Genomic DNA, 19,322 nt, shown 5'->3' with positions numbered 1-19,322 from the left:
GCAGACCGAGATTGTTAATAAGTGGGTTGAGGGGTATTTACGCAGCTATGTGGCAGGACAACAGAAGGCATCGGTGCGTTGGTTGTATTTGGGCGAGTATTGTTATAATACTACACACCATATGTCTATTGCTATGACTCCTTTCAGAGCCCTCTATGGTTACGATGCATTATCTTTTGTTGATCTGGCTGTAGGTGACAGCAGGGCTCCTTTGGCACAAGATTGGTTACAGGAGAATCAGGATATCATGAGATCTCAGGGAGAATTTACAATAGGCACAGAATCAGCAGAAAATCTATGCTGATCGACACAGGACTGAGAGGGTATTTGAGGTGGATGATATGGTTTTCCTGAGTCTATAGCCTTACCGGCAGAGCACCCTTAAAAGGGGTGGAGCTGAGAAGCTCAAGCCTCGTTTTTACGGGCCATACAGGATTCTCAGGCGTGTTGGAGAGGTTGCCTATGAGATTGAGTTATCACCTGGCAGTCGGATTCATAATGTGTTCCACGTGTCCTATCTGAAAAAGGCACTGGGGCAACATATTGTAGCATCTCTTGATCTACCTCCCTTGCATGAGGAAGGTAAGTTGACGTTGGTTCCTGAGGAGATCTTGGAAGAGAGGGAACGCCGACTGAGGAGCAGGGTGATTCGGGACTATTTGGTTCGCTGGAGGGGTCTCCCCATAGAGGACGCCACTTGGGAGGAAGAGGCTATTTTGCAGCATCCAGCTTTGTAGTTGCTTGTGGGCAAGCATCTCCGAGAGGGGAGGACTGTCATGTGCCCTCTTTAGCTCTGTCTAGCAGAGACATGTGAGTTATGGAGTCTTGTAGGTTGGCAATGGTGGATAGAGACTCAGTCAAGATATTCAGCATTTGGATTTGGTGTTTTTGGCAGTAGTAGACCAGTTTGGAGCAGTTACTTGATTTTAGGAGGCAGTTCCTACATTTTAGGAGGTTGTTCCTACTTTTAGGAGATTATGACAGCATCCAGGGTTGGGGTTCCATGAGACCATTCCTTGGTTTCAGTTTCAAGAGATTTGGGTGTGTTTCCTAGTTTCTAGGACCATCCCTAGATTTTAGGTATAAGACTCCTAGTTGATCCATGATTTCCGACATCAGTCGCAGACAGGTGACAGGTTCAATTTCAGGCTTTTGGTGTGTTTAGAGCTTTCTGTAGCTATTTGGGTTATATTTTTAATATATTTAAATATTTCCTAAGTTAGCGTTTTAATATTTTAAATAAGGCTATGTCTATAGCCATTTCGGAGTAATAAGGGGTTTTTGACTTCATCTAGATTCGTATGCCCATGTGTTATAGCTCATTGGAAAGGTCTTGAACTTTTCTAAATGATTTTCACTTGCCAAGGTCCTTTTGGCGCTTGGAGTTATTTTATATTGAAAAAGTGGTGTTTTTTCTATACTTGGGTGCCCAATATTGGGAAATATGACTTTATATTAAAGCGCACTTTTCATATATCTTTAGGGTTCGATTTGGAAGGAAAGAGATATAAGGAGAAGGAAACCTAATTTCTCATTATCTTTTACATATTGAAAACTTGTTTGGTGCGATATTGCTTTGGTAGAGCAATTCTTCAATCTGGGACGCAAACCCCATGATTGGTACTGGCAGGGACGTAGCCCTCAGCTATTGATTGCTAGTGGACTCTTTTGGCAGTGGCATTATTGGTCAGAGTGTAAGCGCTACTCCTTGTGGAGGTTCAGATTACTTGGTGAGGGTTTCAGCAGGGTGGTTGAATTTCCCAGTTGGGGAGTGATTGTTTCATCTTGATGCCACCATTACAGCAGGTACACTTTACGCTGGAAGTGGTGAAGACTTTCACTCAGCCAGTGGTGAAGACTTTCATTCAGCCATAACTAGTGTTCTTCGTTTGTGTTCATCATCTACCCTTCAGTTGGCGCCATTATTGGATGTAAGCACATCCCCAGTGCATAGGGAATAATCTGGATATTATAAATCAGAAATCTGCCTGGTACGATTTGTATCGATTCTGATTTAATTGAATGTTCTTACTTGTTTCAGCTTCCTTCCTTATTTGTTGTTCTTTATTCATTACTTGCTTATATATTCAAAAAAATACAAAAAGAAACAAAACATTCTGCAACTTCTCTCTGTTATGTAAGACCATCAGCAAAATCACAGGAAAATATAATTTATTATTTTAAAAATTACAGCAGATCAGCAAGGGGATCCATCAGGGATCTGTCATATTCATCAATAACTAGAGTACCATCAAGTTCTTGTTTGTCCAGCTGACTTTTGAAAGACTTCCATCAATTCTGCAGGACCCATACAAAAAAATTATTGAGTCCTTTTTCAAGCCAAAAAAGAGTCATTTGTCCACCAACTGAACTGTTGTCAAATCCTTGTTTCCCAAGGTGATAAATATTCTATGGGCAACTCTAGTAAGTCTCTTTAAAGAGCAAACAAAAGGAGCTTTTGAATGCATTAGACAACGAGAAGTACAGAGATTGGATGTGCGAGAGAGGGCAAAATGGCTAAGGAATAGAAATGGTCAAAAGATTCTTGGAATACTCCACAAGACTTAGAACTAACACTTTTATGCAAAATTTGTCCAAAAAGCTCCCAGGTGCACAACATAATCCTTTAATGATTTAATTGACAGCGCCTCGTAAAGATTGTCTATAAAATAAAATTTCAGTGTTCCACAGAAATGCATTTCCTCCCTCCAGGCCCAAGTCCCCTTTCTCCCCAAAACTTTTTCCCTTTCTCCCCCCATCCCCGGATCCTGTTCCCCCGTCTCCCTGTCCCCAACGGCTGTGGAACAATGAAATAAATAATGATTTGATTATTGTGGATTTTCCAATGGCAGCTACTAATAGCATAATTTTGTGTTCATGTATTTAATTTTGTTATATTCTGAAATTTATTCTCCAGCTAGCATTGACTATCATACATAATGAGTATTCAGATCGAGTTCATAAGCCTTGGTTCCATTGTGAACCATATCAATTCAATTATACAATGCTAATCTTTGTAGTGAACAATAGTAGTGGAACCCATTAATTATAAGTATAAGCCCAACGTTGAGCCATGATGAATGTCCTCTAAGGCCAACATATCCATTAACTATGATGATTGTACTTTCAGACTGGGCTCTGCATTGCCAGTTATAAGTGTTCTTTCAAAGTAATGATAATGATAAAGAGTGCTTTCAGCCCACTACATGAGCCGTCTATTTAAACATTGATACGGGTTTCATTTACCCTAACCCTCGATGGTGATCCTTCAGATGCAGCCAAGTGACACAAAGGTAGACCTCCTACTATGGTCCCCAATACTTCTGAATGTCATGCTAAACTTGCTCTGCTGGTTGCTGACAAAATCTAGAGATTGTGTATAGCTCTGCCCATGTAGGACAAGTTAACAGATAGTTAAATTCCATGATGATTGCTCCTAAACAAGCCTAGTTACATCAAAATTACAGTTTCTGCCCTAATGATGGTCATGGACAGATCTACTATGCACAATCAGACCTGTAATGTAAAAATTTAGAAGAATCAGACCATTGAAGGAGTGCAGTATTGATGGTTAATAACAATAGCAAGTGAAGGGTTTCACCCTCGACACTTAAAGTCCTTCCACGGAGATTTTTGTCTCTGTTTAAGAGCAAAGAGGTTGTATATCGCTAAAAAATTAATTTCTAAAATTTCATACTTCCGTTGGGGAGTTAAAAGCCCACGTCAGCCTCAAACTAAAAAAATTTAACGGTCAATGCCAAAACATAGATAAGTTCGAATTTTTAAACTTTATTACGATTTATTATTTTTTATTTTTCTAATATTTTAATTTATATCTAAATTATAATGTTGGAATATCCTCTTGTATAAGTATTTGAAATCCCCCAATAGGTCAACATGGAGGAGACATAACAATGCCTTGCAAGACCATTGTGCTCGCTGGATTTGTGCCCTTGATGGGTTGCTGAGCACATAGGTTTAGACTGCTCGAAATTCGTGCAATGTGTTCATGGCAGAGATAAAATCCTTTGTCCTTTGTTTATGCCTCACCTAACCCAAGACAAGCCAAAATTTCTGCCATTCGCTAACTTAAAAAAATAAAATTTAATAATAAATAGAATAGTTTTTATATATATTTTTATTACTTAATTATTTAAACAGTTAATTATTATACTACTTGCATATATATAATAATAAAAAATAACTATATCTAATATTATATCATATATAATTTTTCATATTTTAACCATCCCAGTATATGAAAACCGAATTAAATACTAATTGTCCAGCCTGTTGTAATTATGTAAGGTCTATAACTTCATGAAATAAGCTTAATATTATTGCGGCTCATTACATCATATCCTTAAGTTTACTATTACTATTCTCCTAAGCAAACTAGTTCTAGCTCAAGTTCGCAGGTTCAATTTGCAAATTCAGCAGACAAAAAAATTGGGGAGTTAGGTTTATTTTGGGTTAGTACACACAAAAACATATAAAAATCATAAATATAAACATATTTCGAACCAAAAAACAAGTATATTAAAACCAATATATATTCCAGAGACTCCAAGGAGTCCCCTAGCCATCCCAAGGACACCTACAAGTCTCCAATAGCTTGCACTCGAAAACCTGGTCCCTAAGCGAAAAATGGTGAGAATTTAGGGAAAATGGCATCCTTGTCTTTAAATCAGTTCCATTCTCTTCATTAGAATAAATAAATGAAATATAACATTTAAGTCACATCTCAATATCTGGTTTTCCTTTCTTATATTTTGAGTTATATTTAATATATATATATTGGCAAGAAGTTTCAAAGTGCTTTCAAATCTCTAGGAGTTTAATGCAGATTCTAGGTTTTAGAAGATTTATAAATTTTCAGTAAACATCAAGCTCCAATCAGAATTCTCTCGCTCTCTCTATCTCACTCTTTTTATCTCCCCCGAACTCTAGATCTATCTCTCTCCCTTCCCCTCTCTCTATCTCACCCTTTTTTCTCTCCCCCAAATCTAGACATCTCTCTCTAACCCTCAAACTCTCGTGAGGGATGCAACCCTCAACCTCGTTTTTGTGTTGCCCCCAAACCCCCATCAAACTATAAGTCTAACCAAGTAACAGGCCAATGATGAATCATGATCATAAAACTCTACATAATACATATCCCTCGTTGCAAATCTTTCCAAATTCATAGTCAAAGCTGCAATCAACACCCCCACAAGGGGCATTGCCCCTCGACCCCAAACCCACCATTCTAATTGTTTATGCACTCATTTCCATGTTTGAAAGATCCCAAGCTGGACTTTTGCCTACCTTCTGATGTTTAAGTCTGAAATATATCTTTGACCAGCGAATGGAAGAATGTTTTGATGTTTTGATACTTTTTTTTATAGCAAAAAAATTTTTTGAGGAATTTTAGCAATTTGGAAGATTGAATACAATAAACAATGATTGAAATAAAATACTGAATACTGATTTCTATAACAGCAAAACACCAATACCAAATTTCAATAATTCGTTGCAATCAGAATAGTGCATAGCATACCCGGAGTCCAGCACTAGCCAGGAAAGGTGTTTTTTATTGGTAGAATTGGTGAATCAGGCAATACAGGAATCTCCCAATGGTGCCAATACCTCCGATGAGATTTATTTGCATCTACTATAATTATCAAAAACAATTATTGCCAAACTGAACAAATCTACTGCTGATTCCCTTAGGCTCCTAGGCAAGATCACTAAACTTAGCCAAGTTTCCTCACTAATTTGCTCATATCATCCACCTATGCTGTAATAAGTCTGAAGAAATGAATTATTTTCTGATTGCTGCCTCTAACAATAAATTTCCAACCAATTTCAAACTTAGTTACCGGGTTCGCCTGTTTGACGCCCCTAACACGGTGTTCGTATTGGTCCTGGTTCATGTTGGGTTTGTGCTAGGTTCGGCTAGGGTTCATCTCAGGAGCCTTGGGTTCCCTGTGGGTTTGTGGTCACGAACCTAGGACCCCTTGGGTGAACCTTGTCTGAACGCAGACGCGAACCCAAGTGAACCTAAGCGACCAGTTGGGTTAAGTCACATCAAACTAACTTTTAACCATTAAAAATTTAATTTTTTTTGCCTTTTTAGATGTTTCTCTAGTTTTTTGCATATAATATGTATATATATACGGACAAACCCAACCCACGAACCCAAAAGGCAAAAAAAATTTTGCCTGAACACATGAACCCGCCCCCGAACGCAAACCAATAACTTAGATTTCAAACCCTAACTGCTACCGATTTATTTATTTGACACCCCAGGTGTCACCAAAATGGTACGGCCTGCCCTAGGAAGCCACATGGGAGCTGGAAATGGATATGGCAGCCTTCAATAGCCTCTAATCCCTGATCAATTCGCTATCTCCCATCTGATAATGCTGCTACAGGTCTGATTCGTCCAAACTCATTCACCTGTGAGAAATTTTCGTTTCCCAAGGCTGATCTGCTGCTGGTATGCATTTGCAGAGCTCAATTCCAAATGGAAACTGAAAAATAATAGTCATAAATGCCAAAATGAAAGCCCTCAAATCTTTTTTAACCATCTCCAAACCTAGATGCCACATTAGGGTTTCTTATTCCAAAATGTCAAGGGAATATTCCTCCACTCAGGCGCCTAACATGAGGGTCTAATTAATCATTGACTTGGCCCCATTCTTAAAACACTCAACGCCTAGGGAAAAGTACAAAGGGGGTACTTTAATGTTTTGTTTAATTTGACTTTATAGTTCCCTCTTTATAAAGCCAATTTATAAATATGTCTATTTTTAGAATAAAGTGACTATATGATAAAATAACATAAAGTACTTATGAAATGAGCCAACCAAGGCCAAAAATGACTAAGTATAAGTCCCCTTGCTAGTACAAACATCACCTAACCTCTGAATTCAACTATGGAGATGGGTAGCAGCCAAATCTCTGTTCTTGAGTGATCAACTAGGAAAGTGGGGACATTACAATGTTTTTTATGTTTATTAGTTTAAAACTTTAAGCTTAACTTAATATGCCAAAGTATCATTTGCAATCATTATACTTATTCTTGGTTTGCACTTTGCTTTCAAAGTTCAAAAACAATATCCTTGTCCCCAAACTTAGGCCCTTTATCCCCCCCTTGAGATCTCTGTGGAATACTGATCATTTTCTATATTAAACTATTAGCATTTCATCTTAATGTTTCCATATATCATACAACAAAACCTACTGCATACAAGGATAATTTCTGCTCAAAAGTGTACAAATCACATTAATATGAGTAATGTTAATTATATTAATCATGAATGAAACTTGTTACTTTTTCCATTAGGCAGCAACACAGTATCTGTCTGGTTTATTCATTAGTGTACGGTATATCTTCTCAACCTCTCGGAAGCCTTCCAGTGATTGGAATTGAGAATCTTGTAGTATGGTTTATTGCAGTGTATTGCTGTATCGTTTATTGTAGTGTATTAGTGTATGGATTATCTTCCCAATCTCTCGGAAGCCTGGCAGTAAATAGAATTAGAATCTCATAGAATTGAGTCCCTTGCAAGTTGAAATGGGATTTTGTTGCTGCAAAGCTGAGTTACCGGGTTCGCCCCTAGGATGCCCTGGTATGGGTCCGGGTTCGACCGGGTCTGTGGTACGGATCCGGTTCGACCTGGGTTCGACCAGGGTTCGAAAAACCCAGGGTGGGTTCGACCCTGGTCGAACCCAGTCGAACCCGGGGTCGAACACAATCAAACCCGGGCGGACCCAGTCGAACCCGGGCGGCTGGGCGGCCCATAAAGTTAAAAAACAAAGCAAATTTTAATTTTTTTTCAATTCCGCCTTTTAAAAAGTGAAAATTATAACCTAAAAAACACTTCTAAAACATTTTATTGACACATTTCACCTCATTTGTGTTGCAAACAAATTTTTTATGAGAGCAAGTTGAAGAAAGGTTGAACAAAATTTGGCTTCCAAGATCAAAGAGGAGGAGTTGAAGACTGATTTTAGAAGCTTCAACAAGTGTTGCAGCATCGTTTCTATACATTTTCAAGCTTCCATTGGCTGCAAGAGGTAGGTTTTTAAACATTTTTTTCCAACTCTTTTTGTTTCACAAATTGTCAAACATTAAACTTGAATTTTTTTTCATTATTTAGTTTTTGTTTTTGAATATGTTTATTTTATTTCTTGCCATAGGAACTAGAATGGCATCTACATCTTCCTCCATTGGCAATGAACAAATAATTGCAAAACAAAGAAATGATCCAAATTCTCCCTTATGGAAATATGTGGACATTATAAAACAACTTCCGGGAGGTGGGGCATTCCGTTGGAAATGCCATGGATGTGATATTGAACGTAATAGTTCATATTATCGGGTGGTAGGCCATTTGTGTGGAATAAAAGGAAGAGGCATCAAAAAATGCCCTGGAAAAAATGGTAAACCTATACCAGATGAGATAGTGATGAAATATATTTGGGAGCATGAGGCGGCAGAAGAGAGGGAAGCCCGTAGATTGAACCAAACCGCATCAAAGAAAACAAGGGGAATGCAAGGCCCTTCTAATCCCAGTATTGTAGTAGAAGACCACCCCTTCTTTGCCACAAATGAACCTCAAAGTGAACCACCCTTGACACGTAAAAGAACAAAGGGGCCTTTAGAAACCGCATTCCAAAATGAGAGTAGAGACAATGCTGATCAAGATATAGTAAGGTGCATTTATGCAAATGGGTTGTCATTCAATGTTGTTCGCTCCCCATATTGGAAGCAAATGATAAAAGGTGTTAATGAAGCACCAAGAGGGTATAAGGGCCCCGGTTATGAGAAGGTACGTGGAACATTATTGGACAAAGAGGTGAAGAGGGTTGAAGATGCATTGAAACCCATAAGGGATTCATGGGTTGAGACAGGTGTAACAATTGTTTCAGATGGGTGGAAAGATGCTAAAAACCGTCCCTTGATCAATGTCATAGCGGTGTCCCCTAAAGGGGCAATGTTTTTGAGAGCTGTGAATTGTGAGGGCCAAATAAAACATGGCCAATTTATTGCAGAAATTCTCATCTCTGCCATTGAGTTTGTGGGACCCCGCAATGTTGTCCAAGTCATAATGGACAATGCAAAAAATTGTAGAGCTACTGGTTTGTTGGTTGAGCAACGCTATGATCACATCTTTTGGACACCTTGTGCGGTACATTCACTCAATCTTATGCTACAAAGGATTGGGCAAAAAATAAAATGGATCAGAGATGTGTATGCAGAGGCTGAGGACATCCAGATGTTCATCACAAACCACCACATGTCTCAAGGGATTTTTAGAACCTATTTGAATTTGGAGCTATTGAAGGTAAGTGAAATAGTAATTTAATTTTACATTTTCTGATTTTTTTGAATTTTCAATGTTAATAATATCATTGTGTAAGCTATATTGTGTATTCTTCTTTAAAGTTTGGCTTTATTTTTTAATCATTTGGCATTAATTTGTGTTATAGGTTGCTGAGACCCGTTTTGCATCAAACAAAATCGTCTTAAGACGACTTGTGAAAGTTTGAGTGGCACTATGCAATATGGTGATCAGCACCAATTGGACTGTATGGAAGCAAAGTAGCACTGAGAGGGCAGAAAAAATTAGGGATAGAATATTGAATGAGAAATGGTGGGATCTTGTTACATATCTCCAAAGTATCACTGAGCCCATCATGAGCATGATTCGCTACACAGACATGGATAGGCCTTGCATAGGTGAGATTTATGATGGCATTGATTCAATGCTTGAAAAAATAAAGGTCACTATAAATGAAAAAGAGAATGATCCTCAGGAGAAATTCTTCAAAGAACTGGAAGTAATTATTGTAGAGAGGTGGAATAAGATGACCACTCCTTTGCACCTTCTTGCCTATGCCTTGACACCTAAGTACTATAGCAATCAGTTTCTTGATAAACCAGGAAGGATTCCACCATGGAGAGATCTGGAAGTATCTAATGGGTATAAGGCAGCATTTCTTAGACTATATCCCGATGATGATTTGGGAGATGTTGTTACAAATGAGTTCATAGAATTCGCAAATGGGAATGGTCTAAGTGTTGATGCACTTCGTCATAGATCCAAGAAAGATGCTCATAGCTGGTGGTACTTCCATGGCACATGCTTCCAACACCTACAACCCCTCGATATAAAAGTTTTATCACAAGTAAGTTTAATTAATTAAAATTTTAAATTTACAAGTTTTAGTTTATTTATAGTTTACTTTGTCTTCATAGGTTGCTAGTAATTTTATTTTTATTACTGTATAACTTTAATTGTTTACTTTGTCTTCATAGGTTGCTAGTTCATCTGCTTCAGAAAGGAATTGGAGCACATACTCTTTCATCCACTCAGTAAAGCGCAATAGGCTGCTATCAAAAAGAGCGGAGAATTTAGTATATGTGCATTCCAACCTACGTCTTCTTTCACACAAACAACATGACTACACAGAAGGGGAAACAAAGATGTGGGATATAGAGCCAGAGCATACTGATTTGGATGCTCCTGCTTCTCAGCTTCTTGCATTGACACTTTATGACTCAGAAATTGAGCCAACTTATAGTGCAAGTGCAAGTGGCATTGGCTCATGTAATGTCAATGTCAATGAGGAGGAGGAGGAGGAGGAGGAGGATGAAGAATTAGATGATCCATTTGATGATTAAACTTTAAGTTTATATTGTTGAAAGTTGAAACAATGATACTTGAATATTTTGTCATTTTGATATTAAACTTGATGTATATGATGCTATTATCAATTATGGTATGATCATGATGCTATGATTACAAGTTTATGTTTGTTTTGTTGTTCATATGATGCTATGTGACATGCATATTTTAATTCATGCTTATAGGCTTCACAAATATCAAAATATATATATATATAAAAAAAAGTTACATGTTTTTGTACTAACGAACCAAAATGAACCCAAACCCCTTTTCAAAATTTTGCCGTACCGGGTTCTTCGAACCCGAACCCGAACCGAACTCGAACCGGCAACCTAGCTACAAAGCATTACGTTTACCACAATGGTTACATCTTCATCATTGATTAAAGAAACAAGCAGTGAGATGTACAGCCTTTCTATTCAACCAATGCCACTCGGTTGACCCAAGCCAATGCATGATTACCACCCTCACAATGTTGAAACATAATCAAGACCCACAACTGATCGGTATTTACTAGTGACATTATTGACCAAATTTTTGAATACATAAGCAGGATAAAAATTACAATCTTGTAAAAAATGTGAGGGTTTTTTTTTGGTTTTACAAAATCCTATCAAATTCAATCTGGCTTGCCTGGTTTCATCCAGGACAAATCCATAACCATTCTACTGCCCCACGAATGATTCCCACCTGCACGGAACTGTGTTCAGACCAGACCGAATATGAGGTCTCAAAGTCACAAACCAGTATCTTAGCTCTTCTGACAACATCGTGCCTACTGGTTATTCTAACAGCATAATATATTGGCATATCCTGGTATATGTAAATGGTGCCAATGTAGTTCATAGATTCATTCCAGACAATAACCAGAAAATTTATCGGCATAATAAGGAAATTATTGGCATCATTCTTAGGCAAGAACCAGAGAACATAAAAGGTGCAACCCATTCCAGTGAGCTCTGAGTGCACACATACACTCTCCAACAGTAATTATTCAAAGATATATTAGGAAACTTTTCGTCTTTTTTTAAATAGCATTTTTTTTTCTTTTTTATGTAGTGTTTTTTTCAACCTAGAGAGCAATAAGATTGATAAATGCAAGCATATATGTAACAAGAAGTTGCAAGTAAATAGAGAAATTATCCACCACAAAGAATATGGAACTGATATAGCCTGGGGAGAAACCCACTTCTGGGAGAAAAATTCAACAAATGTAAGTACAATCTCACTCAAGAGCTACTTGAATGGTAATTACAACTGGTCCAAGCAATGTAGGCTTGATGGGAGCACGATTCTACTCTGTTATCAGCCCAAATTACCTCTCAAATCTCTCGAAACAACTCCCCGGCTACTCCTTACAACAGTCAATAGAATCCCCAAAAAAAAAGTCTAAAAGCCCTTGTTCAAACCCCTAGAATGGACATATGGATAAAAATTACATAATTCCAGGATATGTTAGGCTTATTAAAGCCTTATAATGTGTTGAGAAGCTGAACCAATCAAGACACTCAAAAAAACTGGAAATCCGAACAAGGCGGAACATATTCTTTCATACATAGTCAATTTCTTGCTTTACTAGACACCATTGATTTCATTGTTCAAACATTAATATTAAATTATACAATCAAGGCACAGAATATGACAAACACAATTTATGCACAGAATACAACAAATCTGATCTATACAATCCAAGCAGTACAACTGGATAAGCAAGGATACACCAACTACTAATGATATGATGCACTGTACTGCTAAATAGACCAATACCATTGTATACTGCCCCAAATATCTCTAGCAATGTATCGAGTTAATCCAATAGTAATTGGGTACCAAATAACAAAATCATATCTATGCAGAGGGCATCACATATCTGATTCGCTTTACCCAAAAGATTAATTCTATAGAATAACATTACTGCTAGAATAGGAAGTTCTCTACAAATATTAAATCAAATGCTAGAGTATGTTCCCACAAACAATTCATTAGTAAGTATAGCAAACTGTTGAATTGTGCCCAATTTTTGTAATGTCCCCAACTCAAATCAAGACGCTTAGAAGCAGTTTGGCTGTCCCTTCCTTGGATTACCCAAGTGGAAAAGGACGTAGAGCATCATTGCATAAGATATGGAGTCCTTGGCTCGTTCTAATTTCTAATTTTGAGTTGAGTGCACATATTTTGATGCAACTTAAGAGAAATTAAGTTATTTTAAGTTAGGCACATCTTTTTAGGCAATTTTAAGTGATGTCTGGCCAAGCGACTTAAGTTGCCACCTCTTTTTTGTACTTAAGTGACTTAATTAAAACATGTCACAAAAGCCAAAGTAGGCCCGCCCAGCTTCAACAGTTTTTATTGGTGCATATTTTAGGTTCTTATTTTGGAGCCTTGGATTAAGAGGTGGACTATCAAGGGTGGAGATTGATTCATCCTTTTCAAAGCTGTTAAAAAACAGCCTAAAGGCTCATTTTGAGAGCATGATGTGATGAAGTTTTGTGCTTGTTGCTGCTGCAACTTGGCTTGAGAATTCAAACTCTTGAGTATCTGTAGTTTCGGTGAGACACAAAGGCTCTGTTTAATCAGAAGAGTGTGTTTCAGTGGAATAACTCTGGTTTGTGAAACCCTAGCATATTGCAAATTATGGGCTGCAAGTATTTATCAGGTTGGATGCCAATTAGAGGAAGATATCAGGATTGAAGATTCAGATTGGTGAACATCAACAGCTGTACATTGTCAATTTCTGAGCACCATTTTGGGACGGCTGCAAAGGAACAGCTAAATCAGTATGTTTGCTGGTATTTTTGGGAGCCTAGCACCCGTTTGAGGGATGGTTAGGATTTGATAAAATTCAGAAATAAATCTGAGGTATTCTTGTGCCTAAATCCATCTATTTTCCTGTCTATAACTCATAAAAATTGAAGGAAAATCGAACATATGCTTTTCTGAAGATTCTGGACTATTACAAGGGTTATTTTGTAATTAATTCTGAGCAAAATAAGAATCAGAAATTTCTGCTTTTCGTCCTAAATCTGATCTGAAAACTGACAAAAATCTAAGATGTAATCCTGTGCAAGATCATTTCCAGACTTATGCCCTAGTTTGCATAAGTGTTTTCTTTTATCAGTTGTGCCCTAGTTTGCATGAGTGTTTTCTTTCATAAAGTTTTCTTTTATTTTTCTCTCAATTATATAAAGTCTCACCTTAGCATTCTCATTCTCTTTTATCAGTTCTTGAAATTTGACCTGGGTTGTCTCAAGCTTTGATAATTCTCTAGTAGCAGTTTCAAGTTTGCTCTGAAGCACATTTGCTTTTTCTCTCTCCTGTATAAACTTTAAATTTGCTCTATTTAATTCCTCTTGCATTTCCTGGAATGCATTCAGCAGCTTTTTCACTTCCACTCTCTTAGATTCTTCAGCAGCAACCTGCAGAAATGGCACCATTGTCACATTAGGTATCTCAAAGAAACATCAACACTACGAATACCAAGGACCTGAGGTTATCTGCTAGGAGAGTTTTCAGATGCATGATTTAAAAAAATTTAAAAAACTAAAATAAGATGTGATACATGCTGATAAGTCTGAGAAAATCAAATAATCATATTCTTACAGTCGCTGACAAATTAATGTTACTACATATGAAACAGAATCAACTGCGAGTAAAGAAAAGAAATGTTCACTCTGAACCATTGAATGAATAGAACACATTGGAAAGAACATTTAGCATGCAGTATCTGTCCTTTCGTTCAAAAGAATGCCATCACTCTATTGGTCAGTGTCCAAGAAATTTAAAAATCATATTAGCTTCAGCATATAAATCAATGACCTAATTTTATTACAAATCTAAACTTGCAATGTGACCAAAAATATTGAAGAAAAATCCCAGGAGTATCCTCTATTTGAACATATAAAGAATATAGGGAAATATTTGTTTGAACATAATGCTTATTGGGAGGACGCATTTCACATTAGTGCCCCTAAATATACATTTATATAGGCTATATTTGATATAAGCTTTAGCCTTATTAAAAAAAGCATGGCTTGGCCTACTATCACGGAGTAACTATTAACTAATTCATTAATTAGATATTATTTTAGTTATTAAATACCACACACTATTAGCTAAAAGGTTGTAAACAACCATATATGCAGATGAATTGCATTTGCTCCCTATCTTTAACAGAGCCCTATGTTAGAAATGAAAATATATCCATTGGAATATTTTGTATTGTGGCTAAGTATTGCATTCATGGATTCGCATAACTGCAAGATCAATTTGTGAACTATGAATAAAACAGTCATAGACCCTTATTAGTTTCACAAATTTAGACTCAAAGTGTAATGTCCCCATTTGGGATTTCACTTAATTTAATCTTGAGACAACCATTCAAACTTAAAGTGAGAATTGGAATATAAATTTTTAAGAATATATCAGAAAAATAGACTTATCTTGATAGCTTTCACTGATTTGTATTTTTGAGAGATATGCCGTAATGTTATGCATTGCTTGAAACTGCTATTGGTCACTCCCTTCAAAAACTGAAATAATTCTCCTTTAAGGCTACCTTAAATTTGCCACAAATCAGATTACAATTTCTGCATAAGTCTATCATAAACTCCTTCACTAATTCCTCTTTATAATCTGTCAATCATAAAGTTCTTTACTAAATCTGCCGTCTATCTTCCTATTAATGTTTCCTTGTACATATGTTTATATTCCTGAAACCATGCATCCTCTCCCCTAACTCTGATTATATTCATCAATGAATTGAGGTATTTGTACTTAATGTAATGATCGCATACTATTTCAAGTATAGCAATGTAAATACGCACTGAGATATAATGTGATATTGCTTTAGCCATATGGATTGCAGTCTCTACTATGATCTCTTAACCCAAGCAATGTTGGATCTGTATTATTGCTTTAGCGATATACTTGCCAGTCAAATATGGATGTAAAACCTTGCCGCACTAATCTGATGTTGTGTCTGATATATCTAATGGTGATATGTTACTGGCCCTGACCCGACAGAGCGGATCTGAATAAATACAAGAACTACTAATGTACCAATCCGATCCTAAACTTGAAGTCCCTTTCTTAGTCTGAGCTATCCCCCGCGATATTTCTAAAGAGATACACACCTTGATCCCAATGGAATAACATTGAGTGCCTCTTTAGACCTTACCATAGGATGCGTTGTCTCCAAGAGACGTGTCCACTATCTACCTGAGTTTCGATTTGTTATGCCAAACAGTCACCTTGTTATCGCAGCTATGAATTCCATCTATAGAATATTTCTCGTGCCTTTCCACAAATTATACAATAGTATTATAGTTGATCCCATAATAATATCGACTCACAAATTAGTTTATCATTGATACTCTTTCTTCTATCTGATGACTGACGTAACACATTTTATTGTCCCTTGCAAATTAAAGGGAACCAAATCTGACACTTCTCTGACATCCTCTGTGGTTTGTCTGCTGAAGATTTGGTCTTAAATCGTATCACCTAAGGAGAAATGGAATTAGTTTTAAGGTTTCCATTAAATATTTCATTGGTGAACAGTTTCTTACAAGCTGAAGCAACCTGGTGGGTCCCAGATGCTGTCGCATGACATGAAATTCTATAGTTTATAAATTTATATGTATTTAGTTTTTAAACTTTAATTTATAATATTATAATCTTATTTTCTTTATAATTTACATATATTTTTCTAAAGATAGATGTACTAGTTTTAAATAAATTATATTAAAATTAAAGATAGAAATCTATTTATTTGGAAGTTTAATCTTTAGAAGAAAATTTTGAAGGTCCATCATTATATCAGAATTCATTGCCTAAAATATCTTTTAAAAGAAATTAAACAAAATACATCTTTGATGGTAACTATTTAGAAGTGTCTTCATCAACCTTCACATTTGCACTTTCAACAAACTTGTTCAGCGTTTTGTTGTAACACCGGTATGCCTTGCTCATTGTAGAGTATCCTAGGAAAATGCCTTCATCATCTCTGCTGTCAAATTTTCCAAGATTATCCTCATCTCTTCGGATGTAGAACTTGATTCCAAATACCTTGAAATATTTTACTGTTGGAGTTCTACCATGCCACTGTTCATAAGATGTCTTTTTGCAATAATGTGTTATTATAATATTTATATTGTTATTTTGTCAATAATATAATATTGTAAAATTTATATTATTATTTGATAAATATGAAATTAGTTATAAATTATATATTAAATCTTCTTTATTATTATTAAGATTTATTTAGTTCATCCTATTCATCCTATTAAGATTTATTTATTTAGCTAATTCTATTTTAGAGTGGCATTATCATATTTTGATTGTTTAGATGGGGACATCACACAAAGAGTACCTAGCAAGCCAAAAAATTCTAACTCGGTCAAAAACTTTAAAAACTTGGCAACTTAAAAACACTTATTTTTTTGCTAAAAAAAAAAGAAAAAAAAACTTAAAATTTCATGCAAAATACAGCAGTAAAATGTATCGGAAGGGGTCTACGAGTGACACCCAAACAAGGATAAGGCACAATCTGTATGACCCTTGGTATGCTGTTTGTCATCCAATAAAACACTCATTTCTAGGCAAGGCATTGCACCCCTGGTATGCTGTTTGTCCTACTGATGAAATACATCTTTCAAAATTGCAATTATTGTTTTGCTGTTATAAAATCAGAATTCTGAAATTGTTTCAGTCATCTACTTTCTTATATTTGCATTCAAAATCATTCCTTCATTGAAAACCAAACAACCATTAAACCAACACAAATTCCTGGAAACAAAATGCAAGTCAAAACTCCAAAAACTATCCCCTAAAACTCCAATCAGCAAGTGGAAAAATCTGAAAATCTCAGCTCAGGGCAGAAAGGGGATCTTTCAATTATCCTAGGTCCGAGTTTGTAAGATGTGCTCAAACCACAAGTTTCCAAATCCAGGAGAGACTTCCAAGTCTGAGTTTGTGTGTGAAGGATTCCCAAATTTATTTCCAGACTTGAGTATGCCACAAAACATCTTCCTAGATCCAAGTTTCAACCAGATCATAGCAACAGTCCAAGTTTAAATGTAATGTTTCCAGGTCTGATATTAAAGTTTGAATTCCAAAATAGAAAATCCGAAAACCTCTTCCTAGGTCCATGTTCATGCAACAACAAAGTACAGAATTCCTAATGCAGTCTTAGATCCAAGTTTGCAAGACATGTTCAAATTTTAATCTCATGTTTCTCAATTGCAGTCCTAAATCCAAGTTTCTTGATCAAGGTAGAGATACCAAACTTTTCAAGTTCAAATTTCTCTAGGACACTCCAAATACCAAATGCCCAATGGGTTTTTATAAAACAAAATTTCCTTGATGTTCTTGAGAGCCCAAGTTTGTTTTTCATAATACATGTATGCAGGTCAAGATTCCTAAGAGGAATATATCAACAAAATTCCCTCAAAGTAAGATAGCATACAAAAAGACAAATCCTTCAATAAATAAGGAAGTCGAGTGATGGAGTCTCATGATGTATGCTCAAGAAGAAAAGAGAAATGAATACGATTGTTGATCAAGTGAAAATCGTCTTAAGGAGTTGACAAATACTAACCCTAGAAACCCTTGAAGATAATAAAAGCTACTTTTCCTGCAGATTAATGCCACTGGAAAGGAGCTGGAAGATGAAGGATCCAAAGCAACGGTTGAAAATTAATCAAAGTGAAAAGCAGTTCACAGAAGAATTCCAAGGAGAAGGATCATCCAGAGAGGCTAAAGATTTGACGACTTCAAGATATCATTTCCAAGTGTGCCACATGATTGATAAGAAGAAATGCAGAAACAAAAGATCAAAATTCTAAAGATGATGTCTTTTTAAAGAAGATAAAGAGTAACATGCTCACATAAATGGCATTATGGGGTGTTTTGATGAAGCATTTTGTAAAATCTGGAAATATCAACAAACATGTGCCAGTGAAGAACGTGCTACAAAGCTAAAGATAAAGCATGGAGATTGATGACCGCTATAACAGTGCAGAAATCCAAAGGATGTCATTTCCAGAAAAACAATGACTGATTAGAAATGCTATTAAGAACATATAGAAACAGAAAAAAGGAAATTGGATCAGTAGAAATGACTTATTTTGAAATGGCAATTAATTTATTGTGAAAATAATGACCTTTTCACTAAATTTAATGTAATACAATAAAAGCCAAAAGTTAGTTATTTATCTAGCTAGCAATTTCATCTTTTTGTGACAAAAAGCCGCTATTTTGCCCTTTTTTGTAACTAGATATTTAAACTTTTGTCCTATAGTGGGAGCAGGTAGAAAGTGTTGGCATTGTGTTGTCATTGATGTCAACCGGATTATGTGGTCATTGATGACAACCAGTATGGGATGTTGACCGGTGAGTAAGTATTGGAGACTGGTATGGCCGGTGAGTAAGTATTGGAGACCGGTATGGTATGACAACTGGTAAGTGATGGTTTGGCAGTGTGTTGTTGCCAACCGGTAAGCATGTGACCAGTAAGAAAGCAAGGTGAGCTAATGAAGAAGGGTAGACAACCGGTATGCAGTTTGATGGATGACAATCAGCAAGACTCCCACCGGATGAAGATGGTGTCACCAGATGAAGAGAAGATTGGCAGATAATAAGGTA

At 36.4% G+C, this 19,322-nt stretch overlaps 1 protein-coding gene across 5 annotated transcripts in view; it reads right to left on the bottom strand.

Moving 5' to 3' along the window:
* LOC131046890 (protein OPAQUE1) overlaps nucleotides 1-19,322 on the bottom strand; it is a 274,106-nt gene that overhangs the window by 83,479 nt on the left and 171,305 nt on the right. For all 5 annotated transcript variants that reach the window (XM_057980707.2, XM_059216792.1, XM_057980706.2 and 2 more), the window contains one exon: nucleotides 13,874-14,095. In XM_057980707.2, coding sequence (XP_057836690.1) covers nucleotides 13,874-14,095 — 222 coding nt within the window. The remainder of the gene's footprint in view (nucleotides 1-13,873; nucleotides 14,096-19,322) is intronic.

The sequence above is a fragment of the Cryptomeria japonica genome, chromosome 2 (assembly GCF_030272615.1).
Source record: "Cryptomeria japonica chromosome 2, Sugi_1.0, whole genome shotgun sequence".
In the NCBI taxonomy this organism is placed as follows: domain Eukaryota; kingdom Viridiplantae; phylum Streptophyta; class Pinopsida; order Cupressales; family Cupressaceae; genus Cryptomeria; species Cryptomeria japonica.
The sequence above is the reverse complement of the archived record's forward strand: the minus strand, read 5'-3'. Positions and strand labels throughout refer to the sequence as shown.